This window comes from Mustela nivalis, assembly GCF_964662115.1.
Source record: "Mustela nivalis genome assembly, chromosome: 2".
NCBI classification, from domain to species: domain Eukaryota; kingdom Metazoa; phylum Chordata; class Mammalia; order Carnivora; family Mustelidae; genus Mustela; species Mustela nivalis.
The window spans coordinates 140,308,695-140,335,298 of record NC_139021.1 but is presented as its reverse complement, the minus strand read 5'-3'; the positions used below and the strand labels follow the sequence as shown (position 1 = coordinate 140,335,298).

Below are 26,604 nucleotides of genomic sequence, written 5' to 3'. Positions count from 1 at the left end.
TATAAATGGAACCTACGAGAAGCTTCACTGAAGTCGCAGGACAGGAAAAGAAAGGGGAATGGGCTGAAAGCTGTAGCACGTGTACAATCCAGACCCCAGAGAATACGGGCGAGAAGGAGAGGAGGCCATAGTTAAAGACTGAATGATTGGGGATTCATCAAAGTCGCGTCGCGGTGAACCCACACAAAGCCACTTAGTGTCTCATTCTGTCAGCCAGAGAGAAAAGGCAGATTATCTCCAAAGAATGAACCATTAGACTGATGGTTAACTTCTCATTGCTCTCATAGAAGCCAGAGGACAACGGGATAATATTTTCCGGGTGCTGAGAAAAAAAATAACAGTGTTTCATGAAACCATCTTTCAAGGAAAAGGATAAAATAAAGACATCTTCAGGAAAAAAAAAATTGAGAAAATGGACCATCAAAGATAATCTAAAGGACATACTTCAGGTGGAAGAAATTTGATCCTTGACAGAGAGTCTGAGGGGCTAGAAGGAATGGTGAGCATAGATCCTGCAGGTGAATCTAAAAAGAGATGCTGATTTACAAAACAATACTAATAATGGATAATTTGAGGATTTAAAAGAAAGAACTGTCATACAGACAACATCTGATCCATTGAGAGTGGAATCATTGGACTTTAAAAGTACTGCATGTGGAGGGGGAGGCTGGCTGGCTCCATTGTAAGACCATACACTTCTTGCTCTCGGGGTTGTGAGTAGGAGCCCCACCCCACGTTGGCTGTAGAGGTTATTTAAATATATAAAACTTTTGAAAAATTAAAAAAATATATATTCTGTGTGTTTCAGAAGAGGATAAAGATATGTATCAACTTGAGAATATATGAAATATGCATGTTACACCCTCTCCATTAACCACAGAGAGATAGGCCTTGAGAGTGGTCTAAGCTCCAAACAGCAGAGGTAAAAAAAAAAAAAAAAAAAAAAAAAGCCACGAGGAAAGGTTTTTTTTTTTTTTTTTCAATGAAGCATGAAACAAGCTAATAACTAAAAAATAACTACACTGTATTCCCTTGGTATGAAAGTGGAAAGCTCACAAAGCTAAAGGCAACAGTGTTTGGAGATTTATATATAAACAATAATGAAGTGAAGATCTGATAGAGCATATGGCCGGAAGGGGGATCCTGTCTGGTGGAAGGACCAGCGCGACCCAAGGTCAGGAGCACACGGGTGCTTCCAGGATGGGTCACGCCTCCACTTCTGAAGCTCCCTTCACGCCCTTCACATCTGTATGTGCACACATTGTATATATTCAATGTTTAATATTTTAAGGATTTAAATATCATGGCTCTTCACCTCCCCACACATCATGCCATGACATTCATTCCAAGTCAGTCAATGTCCTTTGAGGGTTGGGGAGGTTATCAACCAGGAAAAAAAAAAAAAAAAAAAAGAAAGGATCATTAATGAGCTTTAAATGTCAGTGTTGGCTGTTTGGAGTCCCTAGAGCATGGTTCTCAGGCCCGGCCCACTCTGACAGAGTCTTCTTTAATTCATTTTGGGTACCACAAGCATCACTAATGTTTACAATCTTCTCAGGTAATTCCAATATGCAGCCAGGTTTGAGACTGACTGAGCTAGAATGTAATCTCTCTTGCAAGCCAGGGCTGGCAAAGAGGTAAAAAGTGGATTTTTACATTCTACAAAGTCCCTCTATATTTCGAAGAGTACTTGGAGGTCTGAACAGTTTTATAGACCTACTCTAGAAGGCACATAGGGAGGTCCTGTGAGAAATCCCTGCCCAACGGGAAAGAGTTTTCCTCAGTTAGGGTGGGACAGAGGGGAAGAGGGACTGAAGGGAGGGCCCCCACTCATGTTCCTGCACCCCACAGAGGAACTAGAACTGTCCTATGTCCTAGTTTTGTGGAGAATTTAGCAGGTGCCATGCACTCGCATAAGGCAGCCACAATTAGGCAGAATGATGTATGTCAAGATGGAACAACCTGAAGATGATGGCTGCCAGCCTCCCTGAGCTCCTGTGAGCCCTGGAAGGGAGCCGGGACTTCCACCATGTTCTGGTGTGGGATTTGGAACATGGAAGGAGCGTGACCATCATGGAAAGCTGCTGGGAATCAGGACTGGATCAGCCTTCCAGAGAGCCACGGGCACCCCTAATCGGATTAACTGCACATTTACCCTCTAATCCAACAATTCCATTCCTGAGATATATTATAAAGAAATCCTCACACAGGTCCATAAGGGTCCCTGGCAAGAAATGTAAATGACCCTTGGGTTAATTGTGGTGCTGATCAGTTGAGGGCAAGGTGGATGTCCAGGACTTGAGGAGAGGATGAGCCAAATTTGGTAGATGCACCCGGTGGAACACTGTGCAGCAATTAGAAATAACAGGCCAGAGGTAGAAACAGCATGGCTCTTGTAACCTAGGCTCCATGAGATAAAGTGATAAATACAAATGATATTTAAAGCACCTTACTTTTCATGTCAATATACCTAAGTGCAGAGTAGGAGAAGAAGTGGCAGCAGCAGCATTTTCCAATCTCTCCAAATCCCCAAAGAAAAACAAGCAGAACAAGTCAAGAACAAAACCCAAAGTCGGTGGACTACATTTCCCACAAAACTAGGGGGCAAGGTAGTCCCATGAACCCCAGATACAAATGGAGTGGGAACGATCAACCCAAGACCTTCGTGATACAGTGTTTTGCAGGAAGAAGAGGAAAGAAACCAGGGTGACTGATGGACCTGAGAGCAGTCAACAGGAATTCACTGGAAAGAAGGAGGCCAACTTAAGAACAGCAGCTGAAACTTGGGGAAGATGTGCCTTCCCCAATCCTGGGGAAGGGCAAGAGGCCCCTGGAGACAGCTTGGGGACCACCTTTGATCACTGGGAGTAGCATCAAAATGGAGCAAGTTAAGAGAAAAGAAAGGGAAGAAGGAGAATGTCCAGACCCATGTGGGAGAGGGGAACAGAGCCTGGTTACCCCAGGAAGCAAGCTGCCCTTGTAAGGGCCGGGTTGGCCAGAGGGAGCCATTTTGTTGTGGGCTTGGGTTGACCCTTCCCCTCCTGGAGGAACTTGCTTGCAGGTCCAGGATATGGGGGCGGGGCCAGGCCAGATGGAGACATCCAATCAGTGGGGCGCACATATATTTGCTATGGTGAGTTGGAATTCAACTGGCCACCTGTATTGCTGACCAAGCATGACTGTGCAGTTTTCCCTGTGTGTTGCAATCTCATTGGCCACCTGTGTGTGGGCCGGGCTCAACCACCTCTATAAAGGTTAGTCTGTGAGGCAGGGGAATAGTAGGGGTAGTTGGTGGGAGCAGGGAGCAGCGAGCAGCATCGTGGGGAGCATCGTGGTTGTCAGGAGTGTCGCTGGGGAGCGGCATCGCCGGTTAAGGGAAGTCATCAGGTAAGGGAAGTCATCGGGGTTGGCGTCCTGGTCGGCATTGCCTCTTTGTTAAGAGACAGCCCTGACTGGTCGGTTTGATTTTCAATGCTTGGTGCAAAATAAAGCTTTGCTTGACTTTTGCTTTGTGTCGGTCTTGTTCCTTTGATCACGGACCCTAACACCCTCTTTGTAGACACATCACAAAAACAGCAGAAGTGGGCACCTGGGTGGCTCAGTTGGTCAATCCTCTGCCTCCGGCTCAGGTCATGATCTCAGGGTCCTGGGATGGAGTCCCACAATGGGCTCCCTGCTCAGTGGGGAGTCTGCTTCTCCCTCTACCTTTGCCCCTCCCCACTCATTCTCTCTCTCTCAAATAAATAATTTTTTTTAAAAAGATAGCCATAAGGGACACCCGGGTAGCTCAGTGGGTTAAGCATCTGTCTTGGTTCGGCTCAGGTCATGATTTCAGGGTCCTGGAATGGAGTCCCTCATCAGGCTCCCTGCTAAACAGGGAGTCTGCTTCTTCCTCTGTTTCTGCCCCTAGATTTGGCTCTCTCGTGCACTCACTCTTTCTCTCAAAATAAATAAAATCATAATATAAATAGCCACAGAAAAGCATCAAGGTCAAATCACATGTAACATTACCATGAGAAAAAAAGAAAATAAGGAGCAGAATAACTTCCCTTGGGTGATACATACATAATATATATACAAGAACCCTTTGAACAGACACTCATTATTATCAGGACGGCTCCTTATTGAGGAGGAAGGGGATGTCAGCGGAGCATAAAGGAGAGTAAGAAAATAAACAAATTAGGAACAATCCTGGCTTCCTTCCATTATTATAATACAATAGGAGGACCAGGGAGGGAAGAGATGGCCATTGAACTGAACCTTTCGGACCTGGGGTTTATTTAGAAAATAAACATCATTAAAAGCATAGCCCAGAAAAGAGGCAAGGTGACTCCAGAACCTAGGCCTTGAGGTGGATGGTCTTCTCTAACAGTTAATTGATGGAAGCTGTTGAAATTCAGGAGGCCAAGCAAGAGCCAGGATAGGGCCAAGTCAAGTTTGAGGAACAATCAGTGTGGAGAAGGGGAGCCCCCAGACCCCAGCTATATTCAGTGTCCAACACTCACAAATGATTCCAGAAGCAGCAGACCATTGGATTCGTAAAAACAGAGAAGAAAGCCTAGCGATGAGGGATCAACCAGGACCTATCTTTGGCTTCTTCCCAAGCTATGAGCTCCCCCTACACCCAAATGCCATTGGGGAAGGGGAGTGGTGTTGGAAAAATTGGATGTTTGCTAGAATATAACTGAGTTAAACTGAAAGAGACTCTTAAAACCAAAGGAATTGAAAATTTTGAGGGTTCTTTTTAAGGCATTAGCAGGAGGACACAAAAGTCCATACAAGGTAAGATCACCTATAAAAACAGGTAAGCAAAAAATTATACTTGTATAACTATCTTTCTAGCAACAATTCAAAAGTTTGATGGAGATGTAAAGACAACCAAATATGCCTCCAGACACTGTGAACTGCCCCACGGAGCACAATCATCCCTGGCAAGTTGAGAACCGCTGACATGCAGACAGACCTGAAAAATCTCTAACTCAGTAAGAAAGACAAAAGTTGTAACAAAATAGTCCAAGGTTCCTCTGAGTGCTGAACCACAGAGGCAAGGCAACTTACTACAGTGCCCTCTGCTGGGCCTCTGCATAAAAATTTGTGCACAAAATTGGGGGACAGAAGCCTTCCGGTGCATCTGCCCCCCTTCCCCCTATCCCATCCCAATTGCACAGCAGGAGGGTAAGAAGCAGGGAGTCAGAAGCAGAGATGGCCAGCATAGCCAAGAAGTCCAGGCTTGCTCTCCCTGGTCCAATACCCGCACATTAATATCGCAAGCAACCAGCACCCTCGCGAGGTGAGGCTAGCAACTCCTGACTCCCTTCTTCTCGTGCCACCTTCACTAAGCCTCACCTAATCATCTCCCTGCATCCCATGTAGATGCTCTCAAACACCAACAATTTCAAGTTGCTACCAAAATATTGATTCCACCGGTGCTAACTGGTGGCAGCCCCAGGACAGGAAAGGCACTTTCTAGCACACCTCCAAAAGATGCTCAGCTGTATGGGACCGATAAATCCCTACGTTAACAAATCCTGGATTCGGTTCCCAGCCTCTCTTCCACCACCAGACCAATCCCTTAAATCAATGGCTCGGAAATTAACCTGAGTAACCAAACGAGCTCCTTTTATTTCTCTGTTAGGGTTTCTCTCTGAAAAGAACGAAACGCAGGAGGGCCAGACACGACGTTTTACTTTTTATGAGTCTCAATTCATCTGATGGGCATATTTCCTGCAGCTCTCACGGTAGCTACGCCTCACCGGCCAACAACTCCCCCATCAACCGGTTAGCTATTTCTCATTCATTTTTGTGACTTTCCTTTCTTACTGCCATACTTTCCAGACGATATCATTAAAGAGGCTGGAATTATTAAGCTCTTCATTCTCAACGGTTTCTTAAAGCAACCTAAAGCCACAGAGATTGTGATGAATAAGTCCACATGCCTTCATTTTTTATAACTCCAAATGAAATTTAACCATGGCTAACTGCTGAGACAAGGGCTTCACTGGACAAGATTCTAGATTCCAGATCTAGCCATGCACCAGGGGCAATATCCCATGCCCACGACCGCCTGCTCCAAGCTGACATGCCTGGTTCAAATCACTAGCACCACAGTTGGTACAGAAGATTGCAACCATGTAGCAGAACGACTTCTGAAACTGGCTACCCAAGGATCCTGCATAGCCCTAGTTTCAACTTAAAGTATAAGCTGATTGTTCGTTTCAGGCCTACCTTGCTGACTGGACTGACAGTTTCACTAGGACAAAGGACGGGTCTTGTCCTCTCTGTGGTAGACATCCCTTGGTCTTGCCCTCTCCAGACCAGTTGCCCTCCTCCTGCCAAGGGAATGCCGACTTTCTTTTGGAAAGCCACACCTTTCACGTCTATGCTGATACAATGGGACGGATTCTGTTCTGCCCCATGGATGGTCATGTGACTCACGCCTGGCCAATCAGAGAGGTCTTATGGTTCTGGCCAGAGTGACTGGTTCAGAAGTGAGCACATGACCCAAACAGACCCAGCAAACAACTAGTAGGGACTAGTAGGATTGGGAGTGTTGAGAAAAAAGCATGTCCTCTGTCTGCTGGACTTCAACCTAAGCAAAAAGGGACATGGCAACCACAAGCTGATACATCGCTTAGGCATGAAATCAACATGTAGAGCAACAGAGCTGAGAGACGGAGAAAACCCAGATGCTAAAACCTTAAGTTCCCTGGATCAAGCAAAGCCTGAAGGCAGCCCGACCTTTGGATTTTTCAGTCATATGAAAAAATAAATTCTCTTCTTGATTATAGCAGGGGTTTTTTTTTTTCTGTTATTTGTAAATGAATATGAGTTCCATGAGGGCAGGGAAGCTGTCATTTGAACTCACCACCAAATGTCCTGTACTTAGCCCAGTGTCTAACACAACAGAAGCTTAAAATTAATCATCAATAAGTTAATTACAGAAATGCCTTACATGGGGAGCCTGCCTCCTCATGCCCCTGCCCAAGTAATTCGACAATTCCCAACACTGACAATTCCCAGTTTTACGCCCCTGAGTCCCAGATGCCCCTGAGAGCAGTTACATAACATAGACCCTCACCTGTGAGATGGCGACAAAGCTATTCTGCATTACAGATGGGAGTGTGGACTCTAGAGTCCACTGGACTGCCAGAGTTTAAGCCCCACAGCCCCCAATTATTAACAGTGAGCCTCAGGAAAGTGGCCTCAATTCTCTGTACCTCAGCTTACTTGTCTGTGAAATGGGGCTAATGGTAACAGGAAGCACACAGCAATGATGTAAGGATTAAATAAGTCACTAAATGTGAGCAAGTGTCTGGCCTACTATAAACACTGTGTCCCACCCTAACTACCCGTATTTCTACCTCTTCCAGACAGTAGGAGGAGGAGTCATGGAAATGTTTCCTTGGCATAGCCAGCACCAAGTAAAAATTTCATAAATTATCTGTTAAAACAAAAGTCAGCATGACCCCACAGGGGAGGTCGACCAGCCACATCCCATGGAGAGCAAACACTGCACCCCTGAGGGCCAGTACAAGGTTAAGTGCCCCCTTTCCAGGGATGTCAGTGATCCAGGCGGTGCTTCCGTGAACCTCCAGATGGACGCAGCCCCATACACGGTACAGGGCTTGGCAGCAGAGACCCAGGGATAGCCTCTCTTTTCCCTCAGCCACCTAATCTCATGCAAGACAAAGGCTGAACATCTGCATGGCAGCCCTGTCCCCAACAGCCTCCTCACCCTGGAGAGAAGCCCCAAATTCTTCAATGCCCTCTTGGAGAGAAGCAGAAAGGGGAGAAAATCCTAAAGACCCAGTTTCCCGAAAAAGACGACTCCACTGAATAGGACGAAGTTAAAGAAAATGGTCTAGAGTTTATTTTTTCCCCTACTACCAGAAAGGAAAAAGGGGAGTGGAGGTGGTAACTTCGTGACAGGGAGAAATATAGAAAAGTAAAGGAATTCCACTTTCTTTGTAGGCAGAAGCTTGCAACTTGACTGCACCAGTGTTGGTAACGCCCCACTGCCTGCAGGGGGCGGTGTATTGGGGCCAATTACAGGAGGACACTACATTAATTACATATGAAAGCCATGTTGTTCCCCTCTGGGAAGCATTTCTAGACTGTCCCATGGGGAGCCGACACCCACCTGCCCTGTGCACCTCTGAGGGCTGGTGAGACGCAGCGTGAATCACAACACCCAACAGTGGCATCACTGTTTGAAATGAAACCTGTAAGCAAATGCTCTGGCAAGTAAATCTATAAAGAACTTAATTACGGAGCAGAAGGTAATTTGAGTCTGATAAACTGTTAATAATTACGCATAAATATTAATGAGTCTTCATTTCCAGAAAGGCTTCTCAACTACTATAGTGACTAGACTTTATTCTCTAGCAAATGTCGAAGCCACCATATTGGTTTCTCAGATAAGCCGAGAGAGAACAGCCCACGTGGGGAAGGTGAGGGGAGAAGAGTCACACAGTCTGACCTAATCGCCATCAAATGGGACCATGCGCGCTCTCACTGTTTTGACTGAAGGGCTGTCTGGCTTCTGTTTACAAACCCCAGCAGTAGCTCAGGACTCCTGGAGGTAACTTATTCCATCTCAGGACAAATGACCGCGGAAAAGTTCATCAGACTGTGCCAAAGACAGCCCTTATGATTTTTACCTTGTGCTCCATGTCCTGACCTTGAGGCCTCTCACAGGTTGGGGGATGTTAGTAGTCTGAGCACAGCAGCTGTGCCCCGCCCGACCCCCCACCATATGTTCCCGCTCAGCCCTGTGCCTGCCCTCAGGAAACTGGAAGGCCAATGGCTCTGGCAGGAGCTGGGGCACTTGGGTACCAGGGCTGGGATGGGCTTGGGGCTGGGAACAGGTGGGAAACTAGACTACAGAGCCTGGAGCAAAGAAAACCCCAAAATAGCTTGCTGGATTTGAAGAAGGCTCGAACCTATGATAGAAACCTCCCAGAGTTAGGAAGATAGGAAGGATATCTTGTCACCACCAGAAATACAATGGGGATGTCAGAAGAGTATTAAATCAATTACATCAGTAGACATCACGGTTTGCGGTTACTCTGTTTTTCTTTTTAATCCAACAGGAAAGGAAATTTCACTTCTCTCAAATTCAGCTAGAAGGCCCAAGCCCTTCTCATGCCTCCATGTGTGTGGATCAGAAGACAAAGATCTCAGCAAACAACTGAAACAAAAGTGCTAGGTGGATAAGGCACAACAGACTGAAATCAGAAGCATAGAGCTACAGACAGCCGAAAGGAAAGAGTTAAGATCTTGAAAACACCATTACGATCTATGCTTTCCTGAAGCAAAAAATAATGTTGCTGTTCTTTTGTAATCCTTTTTTGAGACTTTAGAGCCAGTGCACAACTTTTTTTTTTAAGGAGAGAAAAGATTCCTTTATTTCTTAGCTGGAACAGCTTAAGCAAGAACTTAAGAGGAAAGTAGGTCAACTGACCTACTTTTTCTTCTCTTTAGAAATTTTTGCATTTGGGATCTGAGTTGGTGGAAAATTTCCACTCCACACTGTGCTCGGGAGAGGGAACTCGGCAATCTGACGTGTCATGATGGGTCTGAAACATGCCAGTCATCCTTCCCAATGACCCTGTATCACCCTCAAAGCTTTCAAAACACATTTCAAGATGGGGATCGTAGGCATGATGTAAGAAAATTCAGACTTGTGCTTTTTAAATAAGGTTAAATAAGTATCATCTTTCTTTTATGCAATCATTTGATGTCACCTTTTCCTTTACTTCCAAGTGACAGCAGTGGCCTAGCCTCCGGGTGGGAGGCCACCATGTACATATTCAAATCCTGACATGCATCTCCAAAGGCTACCATGTTTATTTATTCCATATGACAAATGGAAGCATTTATTGTATGTCTGGAATGCTCTGACCACTTTATAGATATTATGCACTTAATCCTCACAACCCAACTGCAAAGTGGGTATGACTACTTTCTCCGCAGCTCTTCCTTGCTTAGCATGGATTTAGTGCCTGGGTCCTTGTTGCACGGGGTCCTCCATGCTGGCTGCCACCTTGCAACAGTTTCCAAAGCCTGACCATGGTTCCCTGTCCTCCTGCTGATCTTGGACACCAAGGATGGGGCCCAAGCTGGCTCACTCTCTCCATCTAGGTCCCAGAAATGCTAGCTTCTGAGAGTAATCCCAAAGGCCAAACTGGGTATTCCCAGATTTCCCCTCTAGCTGGGCCATGAGACCAGTGGCAGCTCCACTCCACAAGGTCACAGAATGAGCAAGGGTGAGATTTAAAATGAAGAATTCCGACTGCATCTAAAAGAGGTTCAACTGAGGGGCACCTGGGTGGCTCAGTCGGTTAAGCATCCGACTCCTGGTTTGATCTCACAGTTGTGGGGGTCAAGCTCTGCTTCAGGCTGTGCTCAGTGCAGAGTCTGCTTTAGATTCTCTCTCTCCCTCTCCCTCTCATTCGCTCCATCTCTCAAATAAATAATATCTTTTTTTTTTAAGATTTTATTTATTTATTTGACAGAGAGAGATCACAAGTAGGCAGAGAGGCAGGCAGAGAGAGGGGGAAGCAGGCTCCCTGCTGAGCAGAGAACCCAATGCAGGGCTTGATCTCAGGACCCCGAGACCATGACCTGAGCTGAAGGCAGAGGCTTAACCCACTGAGCCACCGAGGTGCCCTTCAAATAAATAATATCTTTAAAAAAAAAAAAAAGAAGAAGAAGAAGAACAGTTTCAAATGAATATACAGTAAGGGACAGTGAATCCAGAGGGAAGACGTCTGTCCCCCATTCTCCCTCCCTGGGTAGGAGTATATTCAAGGAACCACCAAATGAAGTAGGAAAGGCCAGGATCCAGAAGTCCTGCATCTCGTTCCTGCTGCTATGCTTACGGCTGGGTGACAGGGTTTGGTTTCTCAAGCCCTCTGGGCCTCAGGATGGTCGCCTGTAAAAAGCGAACCATGACTGGGTCAGGAGCAGTTGAGACTTCCCGTGAGGGGATGCCCATCAAGCCAGCCTGTACATCTACACCACCACACAAACACACAAGACTACACAGCAATGTCATGCCAGGACGACTGCCTACGATCAGCACCAGTCAGCCAATCCAAGCCCCTTGCTCTGTGCAGCTCAGAGAAGGGGCCCTCCCAGAGCACTCAGCTGGAGGAGCTGAGTCTAGACTCCAGTCCCACCCAGCCTCTACTTCTGGACACCATCCTTCCCACTCCACAAGGAGCTGCCTCCCTGCAGGACAGCCCGGTGAGTCTGCCTTTCACCTGCAGGACTCCCAGAAGGGCCATCCACAGGGGGTCCCCACTGCCGGTACCTCAGCTTCTACAGCAGAAACACCACCAACAACAGAGAAATGAGCAAGGTGAAGAAGACCACAGTCATCAGGAAAGAACACCTTTCCTTCTCAGCCCGTAGACTCCCAGGCACCCCCTCATGGCCAGCCCCGTGCCCTGGACATAGTTTTCAATGCACTAGAGCACCAGAGAAGACTCTAGAGGTTCTGCAGGAGCAGAGACCGTGGTCCTGGAGTGATGTCAGCAGAATATACACTCAGAATCACACTGTATCCTGGGCGCCAAGAAAAGAAAGCTTAAAGGTCCCCATTCCCCCCCAATACAGTGAGCCCTCTAGACATCCACACTGCCCAATAATTAGCTGTAGCCACCAAAAAGCTTTCTTCTCTTGAAGTGAAATGTCTCTCTTTGTAAGTCCTAGCCCCCAGCTCTGGTTCTGTCCTCTCCAGTAATCTCCTCTTCTCAAGACAGAACCTCAGAGATGGAGAAGTGGTGGCTCTGCTTTCCTATCCATCCCACACCAAGACTTTTCCAAGACAAACATTCCCCGGGTAGTCACTAAAAATGACCACAATGACCCCTGCTTCCTTCCCTTCCCTCAAACATGTTGAGATGTGCTGTGATCAAGAGCAAGGTGAACAAGAAGGCTGAAGGTTGGGGCCCATTCTTGAACCTCGAAGCACTAGGACCTTCAACATTCCTGTCTTCTAACTATGCTCTGAAGTCACAGTGTGGAAAGGTAAGAAGCAGTGACCATTACGACTGGGAGCTCAAGCTTTGCATGGAAAGCTTTGCATGCACCCCCTACTGTTGAGCTCCCTGCAGACTACGCTGTCTAGATTGGTGGGGAGTACCTCCTCCCCAGGGATGCCCCCACTTTGTCCTTATACGATAAAACCCCACCTGAATGCAGGTGAGGCCATCTTCAAGATCCACTCCCAGGACCTGAACAGGGACCTGTGGGAAGAGCTTATCAACACCAGCTTCATCAGCCACTGCCTAGCACCATTCCCCACCAAGCCTCAAGGGCAAGCTGTGAGTCAGCCAGTGGGTCATTGCCAAAACAATAAACCATGGATCACATTGTGACTGTTTTTCTACAAGCAAAGCACAGGAAGAGAAATGGGGTCTGACTGAGCCAATGTTCAGACAGAGGATGCTCTTAATAATTTTAGATACATGTTGAAGTCCAAAAATAGATTTTTCCCCCCAAAGCCAAGCTCCTATGTACTAGCTTTTCTCAGGAGTATTTTTGCAGCACAAGAAGGCTCTCTTATAACCCCTAGAACATGACAATGAACAAAGACAAAAGGAGGAATAACTTTACCACTTCCTCTTTTTAACAGAGGAGACTAGAGAACTCCTTGGTCCCAGCAGGAAACAAGTTCTCCTTCCCCTCCTCTCCATCCTGGCACTCTGCTTCCCAGAGTGGGCAGGGTCTCTGGTGGCCCACCTCAGACTCCAAGAGACATCAGCCCTCACACCAACATGGCTCATTAGGGTGGACAAAGCACACTTGCTGGCTTGATCTTCCTAAGTCCTATGAAATTGATGTTAAAATCCCAATTTCATAGATGTGGATTTAAAGGACACACCAAGGTCACAGAGCTGCTAGGTTCTAGAGTGGGTCCCATATCTTCAGATCCCTCATCCACATTACCCTTTGGAGCATACAACGCATCCAAATGTGTTTGAGGGAAGAGAAGGAACTAGGTAGGAGTCACAGTGGTCATTTTTTTAAAGATGTATTTATTTATTTATTTGGCAGAGAGAGGGAGAGAGAGCAAGAAAGAGAGAGAGAGCTAACAAGCAGGCCAGTAAAGGGAGAGGGAGAAGCAGTCTCCCCACTGAGTAGGAAACCCCATGCTGGTATCGATCTCAGGACCCTAGGATCACGACCTGACGAAGGCAGATGCTTAATGACTGAGCCACCCAGGTGCCCCCACAGTGGTCACTTTTAACCTCCACCTAAAACCCAGCTATAATGGGGTGCTTGGGTGACTCAGCTGGTTAATCACACAACTCTTGATGTCGGCTCAGGTCATGATCTCAGCTTCATGAGATCGAGCCCCACATCGGGCTCCATTCTCTGTGTGGGGTCTGCTTGAGATTCTCTCCCTCTCCCCTTGCCCCTCCCCTCCCCTCTCTCGTGTGTGCTGTCTCTCTCTCTCTCTCTCTCAAATAAATAAATAAAATATATTTTTTAAATGTTTAAAATCCAGCCAAAATAATAAGGAATGTTTTACCCAGGAAAGAAAAGATGTATATTGAGGTTGTAATCGATTACATTATCAGCTCAAATTCTCCTTCCCTCCTTGTCTTCACACCCTTCAACATACAGCTTCACAGTTCCTCACAGAAAAGGAGCAGAATATTCTTTCCCACCCTCAAACTCTGTGACTTATTGTGGCCAATATTCTGAGGTGAAAGTTGACAGTGTCCTGCTTCAAAGACTATATTCAAAAGCCTAGGATGTCATTGGCTCTCTGATCCCTGGGAAGAGCATGCCTGGGCTAGCCTGCTGGTCCTGGGGGCCGGCGGGGGTGGGTGGTGGTGGCAAGGGAGATTTGGGGAACACAGCCACCCCTGCTGACAGGTCCAACCAAGAGCTGTTGAGAACAGAGCCCCCAGCCAACCTTGGCAAAGACACCCTCACAGTTAAAAGGGTGCAGGCTGCCTGTGGGCAGTATGGGCAGTAGCTCTGTCTCTGGAAAGACTTGGCGGGGTGGGGTTGGAGGGGCATTCAAGGATGCCATCAGGGAATGCCCCCACAGGGGGAGAGGCTGCACTGTACCAGTACTTCCAGAATTTGGGGTTTTCGGTATGAAGCAAAGTTACTCTCAAGAGTTTAGAAACCAACACGGGGCTGCTAGCTTTTTGCTTTTCCGAGCCAAGGCAATACATAAAAATAACTACCGCTTACTATCACCACCAATTCATAAAAGATAGAACATTTTCACACTACAGTTGAGGAAAGGATATCATCTTAGAATACAACAGTCCTTTCCAAGCGAAGAAGGTTGTCCACCCACCGTCCATGAGCCTTTTTGCTTTCATTCTGTCACAGATCAATAAAAACTTTGTAACTAAATAGCTCCAGTCTGTGTATTAGCAGCTTTCCCGCATGTTTTATGATAGAACTGTCAAGAGAACATGAAATCAGTTACATAAATTATGAGACTTAAATCATGGTTCTGTTTGTTCTGTGACAATATAAAAATTACATTTTTTTTTTTCATCAGGATAGAAAAGAAAGCTAGAGATGAATTTGAGCAGCTCTGTCGTGCCTTCGCCGCTGGTGCCGCAAGCACCTCGGAGCCCCCGGGGCTTCCACCCCACAGAGCTTCAGAGCCTCAGTGCGCAGGCGCCTGAGACGCCACTAATGTTTTTCCCTGCTTCTAATGGATGAATGAAAAGGAAAGCAGCAATTCAAAGGAAGCCATGTAACTGGGACAGAAGTGAGAAGCAAGGAATCCCCCAGGGTCGGTTTTGTGGTTGTGTGGCTCAGTAACCCATGAACGTTGACTCTTTTCTTTCTGGCCTTAAGGAACCTCTCCATCCTGTAGGATATGTGGAGGCCTGGAGAAGGTGGGGCAAGGGAGGAGGAAGGTAATAAGCGGACAGCTCCCCCTTAACCTCATTCATCAGCCCCTCAGGAGACCCACACACCTACCAGACCTACCAGGGTCCAGTGTGGAGAAGCGATGGCTATTCTTTGGGACTGGGAAGACTGGATCTAACCCAGTACTTCCTTCCCACCGTCATCCATTCTTTAGGCATTCAGAGAAAATGAACAATGTCCTTAGTTTCACAGGCTTACATTCAGGTAGGAGAACAAACAAAAGCAAATAACAAGATAAATATCAACTGGGTGAACACTTTTAAAGAGATGAACATAGTGAGTTGAGAGAAACTGGCAAAGAAAGGCTGCTTCAGGTAAGGATTCAGGAAAGGGCTCTCTGGGAAGGGATATTTGAGGAGAAATAAGAATGCATCGTCCATGCAAAAAGCTAGGAAAAGAGCAATACCAAGCAGATCAAAAGCAAGTGCAAAGGGCCCAGGGTAGAAAAGAAAATGGCTTGTTTGAGGAAGAGGAAAAAAGCCAGAGCTGTGGAAGCAAGAGGAGAATTGTGGTATGAGGGTGGAACAGGAAGCAGGACCCATCATCTAGGGCCTTACAGGTCCCAGCGTAGAGTTTGAAATTCATCGTAAATATAAAGGTATTAAGCAAGGGACTGGCAGGATCTGGTTTATATTTAAAATAGTCTCAGGATGCTGTGTGAAGGATATACTGTAGAGGAGCCAGAGTGAAACAGGCAGACCAGTGAAGACATACCTGCATGAGCTGGGTAGTGTCTCTGTGACCTTTATGACCTTGAACAGTCCCTGAACAATGCTACATTTCAGTCCTCCCACCTATAGTACAGCTACCACCTACACTCCATAGCTCACAAACGCTTCAGGCTCCTGCAGATGGGGATGAAGGTGCATGTGGCCTTGCTTACCCCTGTATGATGTCTGCATGCCTTTTCTGGAGCTGGAGCCATGCCCACAACTTGCCTGTGAGGGCCTCCCCATTAGCCTGTAAGAAAGGCACAGTCTAGAGGGCCCGTCATGACACGGAGGGCAGCTCTCCATCCGGATGGAATTGAGAACACATGGAGGCTGGCCAGGAAGCAAGGAGCTAGTTCACAATGCAAAGGGAGACACAGGCCAAGGTGGAGGCTGGCCGAGCTCCCAGGAGGCAGGCAGAAGTGAAGCAAAGGCAGGTCAGGGTCTGATGACGTTCATTACAACAGAAAAGATCCATTCTGCCCAGGGGAGTCCTCAGACAAACCTGGGCTCGGCTCATATAGGGAGGGAAGACTCTAGGAGCAAGGCCAGCACGCAACTTATCCAGAGAAACCCAGCAGTCTGGCCAGGCTGCTGGAGAACAAGAGACCTTCTGAGCAGAGAGGAAATGTCTCAGGCAAGTCTACTGTGGATAAGCCAGCACCCAGGAGACCAACCCACTGTGCGGGGACACATGAGAAAGCTCAGCTCATATGAGCCTGGTTCATACCAGAACAACTCCCTAGTTGACTCAAAAAATTATGAATAAACAATAAATGCTTATTTGTTTTCAGCTCTTGTGTTTTGGGGTAACTTGTTATGTCTCAACAGCTACCTGGTACAGAAGAGGCTGACGGCCAATAACGACTCCTATCTCACTGTAGCAAGTCTCTGCTGAAATCACAATCCTGTTGCCTGGTTCGAGACCTCTCTAGGTTCAGATCACTGGACTGGGATCATGAGCTTGAGATACATTCTTGAACTTGACTTTATAAGGCTATTGGTGATATGATGAAAACTTTCTCCCAATCCGGACCTGTTTCCTTATCTGGAAAATGAGGAGTTAGACATTTCCAGGGAGCCTCCCAACTCCCTGTTCTATGCTTGGGTGACTCCGACCACTTCATTCAGCTCTTCTGTCATCGAATCCACAAGTGTTTGTGCTGAGCCTGCTGTGTGCAGGATCTGGGATGCAGGCTCAGACCACAGGATGTGGGTCCTGCCCACCAGGAGCTCCTGGTGCAGGGAAAGCTCCCCATCTGGTGAGTATAGAGAAGACGCCTCTGAGGAGCCCTTGATGGCCAAGGAGGCTGTGAGAGGGAGCAGTGGGCAAGATCGTGGTCATCCTTCCCCAGCACAGAGAAGGGAATGAACGCACATTCAGAATCATCCCCAGCCATATCCAGTCTCCCCCGGGCTCCTGCTCCGAGATGTCTGCCTTTTTCCCTAAGGCCTTGATGGATGCCACTCGGCATTTTGGCTCATGCCCTGCGGAAATCAAAATCTGTACCTTGAATTCAGTACACTCAACGAGCAAACAGAGGATAGCCTATGACCAACCTCCATGTCACTCTCTCCCAGGTGACCAGGAGAGCTGATCCTTAACTCTGGGAGGCTGGCCAGTCTTTGTGGGGGCAGCGCGAAAGTGGCAAAATCCTAAGTTCTCCACTCACCCCGATGACAGTGGTCCCTCAGGACCTCCTCCCAACCCCAGAAGGAGGCAGACGGGTGGTGTCTGCCCCAGGGGCCCGAAAAGCTATCCTACCGTGGAACCAGGGGGCGATGGATTTGGTGTTCCTCTCAAAGCCGGCTCGGCGAGGCAGCTGCTCCTCCTTAAACCAGCGGACTATGACTTCTCTGGAGACAGGTCTCAGTGGGCGCTCCCAGGTCCTGCTGAGAAAAGAGATGAAGTGTGGAGAGTTAAGGAGGGAGTTGGGGGGGAGGATGAGAAAGGGGGAGGGGAGGAGAGGGGAGGGAGAGCCACTATGAGAACGAATCAGCACGATAACCACACTCATGCCTGTGGAGAGAATTCAATGAGTCAAGGTGCATGAAGGCACTTTGCCGATACTAATGCACCAGCTATTATTACTTTCCCCAAAAGAACATTGTTATTGTTTGCTTCCAAAAAAGCCACACAGGTTGGAAATAAAAGAGGATAGGAGGAGGTGTTTGAGGGAGAGAAAAGGCACTTTTTCCCTCTAGCATTTGCAGGGCACAAACACCAGCATCCATGAATTACTTCATGCCCTGGTGACCCTCGTATATCAGGAGCAGCAGACCCAGACACCCAGAGAGGCTGGCCCGTCCACCTCCCTCCCGGGGCAGCCCATGTGTAAAATGAACATCTACAACATTATTCATTAAGGGCACTGTGGTCATAACCAAAGATTTCAAACAACTCCAATGTCCGTTATCAGAGTTGTTAGTAAATGACTTCTAGCACATCTGTGGAGTGGAATACAATGCAACTGTCAAAAAAAAAAAAAAAAAAAAAGAAAAGAAAGGAAGGAAGGAAGGAAAAAAGAAAGAAAGAAAGAAAATAACCAGGGTGACTGGCTGGCTCAGTCAGTGGAGCATGGGACGCCTGATCTCTAGACTGTGAGTTCGAGCCCCACATCGGGTGTAGACATTACTTAAAAAGAAAATCTTAAAAAAAAAAATGGAAAATAACAATAAATGAAAGCTAAGCACTGACATGAAAAGACCTCCAAAATACAGTTAAATGGAAATAAAAGTCAAGACACTGAGCCATGTGTAAAACATGCAGACTTCTCTGGGAAAAACAGAGGGAGCTAGGACTTTTCATGTCACCAACTACACAAAGGAACTGGGGTTGGGGGGCACACATACACCGAGGACAGGGCTCCCCTATGGGGCCAGGGAGATCCAAGAAGGGGGAGGCAGGAATGGGAGGCAGCTATTTTCCATATTTCTTTTTAAACTTCCTGGTTTGTGAATCGAATAAATGATAAGGAAGGAAGGACTGGGCAGGGTGGGGGAGAAGAAAGGAAGGAAGAAATGCAGGCATGATCAGCCCTCCCTAGCCCTGAGGGAGAGGGCGAAGGGGGGGTTATTAATATCCTAAATCCCAATTAAAGCAGAACTCAGAACAGACCCTCATGCGGATTAACCGTGGTCTGGGACCCAGCAGGCACTACCACCCACCCTCATGCGGCAGTAGTTGCTCGGCAAGGACGGACGTGTGGGGGACCAGCCTCGGGGCTGGCCTAAGGTAGGCACAAGTGGAAACTGGAGAGGCCACAGGCAACCTCTTGACCCTGGGGTTCCGGAATGATGGGCAGTCACCTACGTGTCCTTGCCAAACCATTCTGGAGGCCCCAGTGTGTGTGAGGCCCACGCTCATCTACAAGCCTGTGACCAGAACCAGACATGCACCAGCACTACCTGTGGTTGGAAAGAGCAGCCAGCCCTGGTTTTCAAGCAGGTGAGCCATATTTAACCCATTTGAGGTCTTATATTACAAGTTCTTGGGGTTTATGGACCTTTAAGAGCTTGAGATGATGTGCAAAGATTTCTGGGTATTTTCATATGCACAGCTTGGAGGGAAGAGGGTACACAGCTTTCTTTAGGTTCTCAAAGGAATCCTAGGCCCCAAAATGTTAAGATTCCCAGAACTCTGGGCCTATTAGAAATCTCCAACCAGACTCCTCGCTACCTCCCTCTGGCCTCATTACACAGATTTGAACACTGAGACCCACAGAGGGGAAATGACTAGCTCCAACATTCACAGCTGTTGGAGCAGAACAGGGACTGGAGCCCCCAGCCACGCTCTATTTGTCAAGACCCACCTGACAGGTATGGCAAGGGGAGGCGGAGGCCCGGGGCCTGGCAGGTGGTGGTAGAGTCTGGCCTCCTGCTCCTGGCTCTGGCCGAGCTCTCGGAACATGGAGCTGAGGCCAGCGACCATGCCCTTCTGGATGGCGCGGAGTGAGTGGCGCCGGTACTCATCCCTGGCGCGCTGAGCTCCGCGGCTCCTCTCCTCATCCGCAGCCTTGGACCTGCGCACTGGAAAGGGGTGGAGAGCATGTTCACCTGGACCCACAGCCCAGGCCATACATCCAGCAAGCCAGGACAGGGCCCAGAGCCCCAGGACTCACCCAGAGTCCCACGATTCACCTGGATTCACCCCCCATGGGCTACATGGAGGCTCAGAGCCCAGGAATGGCCAGACAGGCCCAGCTCTGGCCAACAGCCCTGGGTTTGTCTGTTGCCGTGGAGGCAGGACCCTCGTGACAGGTTAGGTTCACCGGCCTGTTCCTGCAGCCCCGGTCCAGAATGAGCGAGAAATCTTTGGATGGAAATATACAGCTCTATATGGGTTTCTTTCTGGGGGCGCCCTGCTTAGAGCAGCTGCTCAGACCACGTGGCCACCGGCCGGCCTCAAGGACACCTGTCAAGGTGGTCAGCATCTCCAAATACTACTGCCATCCCCCACATTGACTGTCGGCTTTCTCCGCGCTAAGCCCTTTATTCCATGCTTTCCCTGCAATAGCTCATTACAGGTGATTCCCCCCACCACCCAGGGTGGAGGACCCATCACTATTTCTACATCAGAAACCCAGCATCCAGAAGGTGACATAACTTGCCCCCAAATAAACAGCTAACAAGGGGCAGGGCCAGGGTAGGAACCCCGGTTGGTTCTAAAACCCCGGCAGCCCCTCCCCCCATCTGCACCCTACCTCTCATGCTCCCTTCCTTTGAAAACCTGGTGCGCCTAACACCAGAGCCCCTTCTCCTTCCTACAAAAAGCATTAGACCCTCCAGTCCTGCCTCCTCATGTTGCTTACATTGAATCTGAGGCCCGAGGAAGGACAGTAACCAGCCCAGCTGGGTCAGTGGCCAAGCCAAGCCAGGAGCCCCCCTTCCTGCTCTCACAGGCTGAGGTGTTGGAAACCCTGGTGCCCTGGTTCTGGTGCCCTTTCTCGGGTTTGCGGTGACCTTGACCGCTGTTGGGTGAGCGTGCTGGAGAGAGAGGCTCCTCTGGTAGCTTGGTCATTTGCAGACCACGAACTCCAGATGCCCCTCTCTCCAACGTTGCAGTGTTCTGTGTTTCCCAAGGCAGGGCCTGGTCTCAGCCAAGTGGCCTTGGAAAGCCATCTGTGTGCTGCTTCTGAAACTCAAACAGGGGAAATGCCAAGAGAAGGAACACAACCTGTTGGAGGCGAAGGCTAGCAATTAAAACCGATTCTTTTGTAGTCTGATTGCATCTCATCAGGCTCCTATCTGCCTCTGATATCTAATTCTTTTTGTAGAGAACTCTGGGAGCTGGACGTGTGCTAACTGTGCATGACTAGTGACCGCGTGGGCCCAGGCAGGTCCCCCCCTTCCTCCTGGAGTCAGCTCTTAGCCGGAGTCCATTCGTGTTCCAACAACTCCATTCTACCCGTGTAACAAACACCTACAACCAACCAACATCAGAGAACTGTGTTTGGAGGATACAAGGCAAACAGCCCTTGTTCTGAAAGAGAGCACTTCTGCCTCTCAAGCTGTCAAAGGCCTTTTCTTGAAACATAATAGAACATATCCCCAGCTCTGAAGAAGGCAGCTAGCTTGAAGTCTGTCCCTCGGAAAGATTCATGGAAATGGAGGTCATATGCAAGGGGTCCAGTAGGGTGAGACCCCCAAGGGCAGGTTCGTTGCTATAACCCAGTGCCGACATACACAGGAGTCAGTCAAAAGGCAATCCCTAGTCTTGGAGGGCTGTGCCCCGTGAAGTACTGAACTCAGCTGGGGGCAGATGTAACCAAGACCAGACCCTTCCCTCGAGGTGCTCAGAGCCTGCCTGGGAAAACAAGACAAATCTCTCTTAACACAATGAAATCTAGGGTAGATAAAGTATTGTCAGGGTTTAGGGGCAGCGGCTCTCATATTCTGTGAGGGAGCCAACAGCCACCCAAAGAGAGGAAGCATCTAGAAAGGTCAGTAAGAGTTTTCCAGAGAAAAGAAGCCATCCAGGGAGAAATCTATGTTTGGGGGGTGCCTGGGTGGCTCAGTGGGTTAAGCCACTGCCTTCCGCTCAGGTCATGATCTCAGAGTCCTGGGATCGAGCCCCGCATCGGGCTCTCTGCTCAGCAGGGAGCCTGCTTCCTCCTCTCTCTGTGCCTGCCTCTCTGCCTGCTTGTCATCTCTCTCTGTCAAATAAATAAATAAAATCTTTAAAAAAAAAAAAAAAAGAAATCTATGTTTGGTGCCCAGCTGGTTCGTCTGTACATTCCAGACACTACGAACACCATGATGCCTGCCTCGCATTGCCAGGGGAGGGTCAAAGAAGGCCAGGACGCCTGGGCCTGAGCTTTGCAGACACAAGCCAGCAAATTAAACACGGGAGCCAGTGCCCTACAAAAGCCAGTGACCTTTGAGAGCTTATAGCCCCCGAGAGACAGTGACACTCAGTGACAGGCTGCAGAAGGAAGCCACAGGCCAACTAGGAAGACAAGCTGTTGGAACTCAGCCAGGTGAGGCCCTGGGCCATCAGACACGCGGAGACGAAACCCAGCTCCTAAAGGCCCACTCCAATCCAGCCATCCTCTTCCTCAAGGCCTTCGGGGGCCCCGGTGCACACAGGATAAAGGACAAACCCCTCTCCTCCAGTCCTTAAGAGGTGTCCTGCCTGCCCCCTTCCTCCCCAACTCGGCGGCTTCTGATCACCTCTCCACTCTGTGCTCTGGCTCTACCATGCTCCCCACGCTCTACAGACCCTTCCTGTGCAGCTGTGCTCAGCCACTCAGAGCAGCTGTGCGGAATGGGCAGGCAGGGCAGCCAGAAGGGCCCGGCGCTGACGGCTCTAGGGGCTGAGAGAGCGGCCGAGGCGGAGAGCAGGAAGCAAGCCTTGGCCTTGGCGAAACCAAGCTGCTGACCAGCCCTGATTATAGAAAAGGGACCCACACAGAGGCACACAGAGTCAAGGGCGGCTCCAAGACAGCTTTCCTGGGCTGTTTCCTCCCATGGCGTTTTTCTGTTTTGTTTTTGAGATTGAGTTGACCTCTAACATTCTGTAAGCTTAAGGTATACAGCATGTTGACTTGGCAAATTCATATATTGTGAGGCCTGCCCCCACAGCCTTAGCTAACACCTCCATCACCCTCTATAATTCTTTCTTGTGGTAAGAACATTTAAGATCTAGCTTCGTAGCAATCTTGAAGTATATAATACAGCATTCTTGACTACTGTTGACCATAATCGCAACGGGCTTACTCTCTCCAGAACCTACTCATCTTCCAGCTACAAGTTTGTGCCCTTGGACCAACACCTCCCCCGTTTCACGCCACCCTCCCAACCAGCCTCTGGTAACCACCATTCTAGTCAGCTTCCGTGAGTCTGGCTTTTTGAGGTTCAACATACAAGTGCTGTCAAGTAGTATTTGTCCTTCCCTGTCTGACTAATCTCACTTAGCCTAATGTCCACAAGGTCCATTCACGCTGTTGCAGATGGCAAGATTTCTTCCTTTCTCATGGTTTAATAATATTTCATTGTGTGCCTGTGTGTGTGCACATACACACACGTGCGCTCGCGCGCGCGCACACACACACACACGTTCTTTATCACTTATCCAGTGACAGGCCCTGAGGTTGTTTCCATATCTTGGTTGCTGTGAATGATGCCGCCTTGCCCGCAGGAGGGCAGCTATCTCTCCAATGGCCTCCTTTCATTTCCTTCCACTAGCTACTCAGAAGTGGGTTTGCTGGATCATGGGGGAGGGTTCTATTTTTTTAATTTTTTGAGGAAGCTTCCTACTGTTTTCCACAGTGGCTGCACCGACTTATTCCCACCAACGGAGCAGGCCAGGTCCCTTTTTGGCATGTACCTGCCACACGCCATCCTAGGGAAGTCCCCGGACACCTCGAGGCCTCAGTTTCTTTCTCTGGCAAAATGAGAAGGACACGAATGTCTGCCTCACAGAGTTGTCATGGTGAGTAAATGAAGCAGAAAAACACCATAAACCGTGAAGTGTTCTGGAAAGGCAGTGTCTTATTAGATCGGGCCCCTGACGTGGATCCTTCCTTCAGATGTCCCAAAGCCCGAGTCTGGAGCCGGGCTGCCTCGGTTCACATCCCAGCTCCACGTTCCCGCTGTGGACAAGTTATTCCATCAGCCTGGCCTTCGTCCCCTCCTAGGTAAAATGGAGCTAACCGCAGTCCCTACCTCATAAAGCTGTCATGACGATGGAGGGAGCTAATAAGGTAAGCCACTTAAAACCAGGTCAGGGACATATTAAGCACCATGGTTAAGGGTTAGTTAAAATGTTTCTTTTCATTAGCCCTGGTATTACTAGGTCCAAACCAGAGTTCATGGCCAGTTTAGGAAGAGACACCCTTGTTGATCAATCACAGGGAACCTGCTTGGGGTCAAGCTGCTTACCTTATATTGCACTTTAAAATCTTCAAAGGTTGCTTTAGTTCCTACTCGGAATCAGGAACGGATTCAGACCGTATCCCATGAATCTGCCACAAAAACCCGCAGCCGAAACTCATGGGGTTTCTTCCTGCTAACGCAGTGAAAATAACCCATACTCATAGGAAGAGCCACGAGCATCTTTTTGTCCTGAGCCAGCAAGTGTGAGACTCTCCGCATGGCCCAGTGGACCTGCTGTGGAGGTGAAGACCCACCCCGGGTCACCTGCTTCCTCCCCCAACTGCACTTTGGCCCAAGATGATGCCCCAAGGGCCTGTCCAGCAGGCACCAGAAGGGCCCACACGGAGCACAGGACAAAGGGAGAGTACGGCCAACCCCACTCCTGAGGTAGAATCCAGAGCCGCCTCCCTCCTTCCTGCGGGAGACTGAGGCTCATCTCCCAGTAACACCATAAAGACAACTGGGACTGTGGGAAAACCCTGAAGACTTCAGAAGCAAGGCTGACTTGAGAGATCCAACATTGGACCAAGCACAGTAAGACACCACTTCATGAGAGTAGCTATTTTTTTTAACTTGTTTAATGAGGAAAAACAGAAAACAAGTGTCGGCAAGGGTACAGGAAACGTGGAATCCTGGTGCATTATTGGTGGGCATGGAGCGTGGGGCAGCTGCTGTGGAAAACAGGATGGCAGTTCCAGAAAAATTAAACATGTGATCACCGTGCGAGCCAGGAACTCCTCTTCTGGAGATACACCCAGAAGAATTGAAAGAAGAGCTTCGGACACATTTTTGTACAGCGATATTCACAGAAGCATGATTCACAGTAACCAAAAGGTGGAAACAACCCAAATATTCATCAAAGGACAAAGGGGTAAACAAAGTCTGATATACACATACAGTGGAAAATTACCCAGCCCTAAACAGGAAGGAGAGTCTGGGCCGCCTGGGTGTCTCCGTCATTGAACATCTGCCTTCAGCTCAAGTCATGATTTCGGGGTCTTGGGATGGAGTCCCTCCTCCAGCTCCCTGCTCAGCAGGGAGTCTGCTTCTCCCTCTCCCTCCACTGCTCTTGTGCTCTTGCTCATGCTCTCTCTTTCTCAATTATGTAAACAAATTCTTTAAAAAAAACAACAACAAGAAGAAGGGATTCTGATCCCTGCTCCAATGTAGATGAATCCTTAAGACAGTCTGCAAAATGAATAAGCCAGACACAAAAGGACACCCTAGGAGTTCACTGCTGCCCCACATACTGTACTTAACGATAGTTAAATACACAGCAAAAAGCAGAAGGGTGGTTCCAAGTAGCTGGGAGCAGGGTGGATCGGGGACTTACTGTTCAATGGAGGCAGAGTTCCAGTTCAGAAAGATGAAAAAGTTCTGGAAACGGGGAGGGGGAGGAGAAGGGAACGCTGGGGGTTGACGGTATTCCGACAATATGAAAGTACTGAATCCACTGAACTGTACACTTAAAAATGCGTAAAGTGGTAAATTTTAAGTTGTATGTCTTACCACAGTTTTTTTTAAATGGACATTCTATAACATTCTGGTTGGTGAGCACTGGGCTGAGAATTAAGAAGCCAGAGCAGAGGGACACCTGGGTGGCCCAGTTACTTGGGTGTCCGACTCTTGATTTCAGCTCAGGTCATGATCTCAGAATCGTGGCATCGAGCCCCGGGTCAAGCCCAATGTTAAGCCCCACGTGGAGCTCTGCACTCAATGGGGAGTCTGCTTGATATTTCCTCCCTCTGTCCCTTCTCCTGTTCATGCTCACTCTCTCTCTCAAATAAATAAAGAAGAAGCAGCAGCCAGAGCATAGCTAAGTGTCTCCATCACAAGATGTGTACCCAGCTATGTCCCTGCCTTGGCCCTCAGTTCTCTCCCATGCAGATAAGGGGAACGTCCCTTCCAGCTCTGACCCCCTCTTTCAGGGAGGCACCCACACCTGCCTGGTCTGGGGCCACCTCCCCAGAACTGAGACACCACCCTCCAGGATGGCCCAGCCTGGAACCCTCCTGCTCAGGAAGAAACCAGGAGTCCCACAGGCTTTGGAATCCAAACTCTCCCCTATCAGACCTGGAAACTTCAGCTGCCGCAGGCTCAGGAGAGTAGAGAGAGCTGGCATTTGCTTGGCTTTACTCCTAACTGTCTAGACCGGGACAACTTTTCATCTCTCTGGGTCTTAGTTTTCCCTCCATGGAGACAGTACCATCCCCTATCCAATGGCTGCCAAAACTGCCAGACTGGTCTGAAATCATGTCCTTATCTGTGCTCGAGATAACACTGCTCAGTTCTCTAACACCGAAGAGCAAAAACAGAAGTTGGTTTTCCTCCTGGCAGAGTCTGTAAGCAGTTACAGAGCTGCAGACATTGTGCCAGGCCAGTCACTGTAAGAGGCAGGGTTATTAACACAGTCGGGCAGGACGTACACATCTATTCAGCACCTGCATCCTTAGGACCCACTCTATGCCCACTCTGTGCTGTGCAGGACCAAAGCTGCTCATTGAACACCTCCAGGGGGCACAGTCTCTGCGTGATCATCATAGATTTGGACACATGGGACAATTTCTGGCAGATGATATAGCACAGCATCTTCTTCTAA

At 48.6% G+C, this 26,604-nt stretch overlaps 1 protein-coding gene across 3 annotated transcripts in view; it reads right to left on the bottom strand.

Moving 5' to 3' along the window:
• SH2D4B (SH2 domain containing 4B) overlaps positions 1-26,604 on the bottom strand; it is a gene marked incomplete at its 5' end in the record, with an annotated part of 93,932 nt that overhangs the window by 9,733 nt on the left and 57,595 nt on the right. For 2 of the 3 annotated variants that reach the window (XM_082720140.1, XM_082720142.1), the window contains 2 exons: positions 17,395-17,519; positions 19,442-19,658. In XM_082720140.1, the coding sequence (XP_082576266.1) occupies positions 17,395-17,519; positions 19,442-19,658 (342 nt within the window). Of the gene's footprint in view, positions 1-17,394; positions 17,523-19,441; positions 19,659-26,604 lie in introns of all 3 variants that reach the window. The other variant, XM_082720141.1, reaches the window with a different exon arrangement.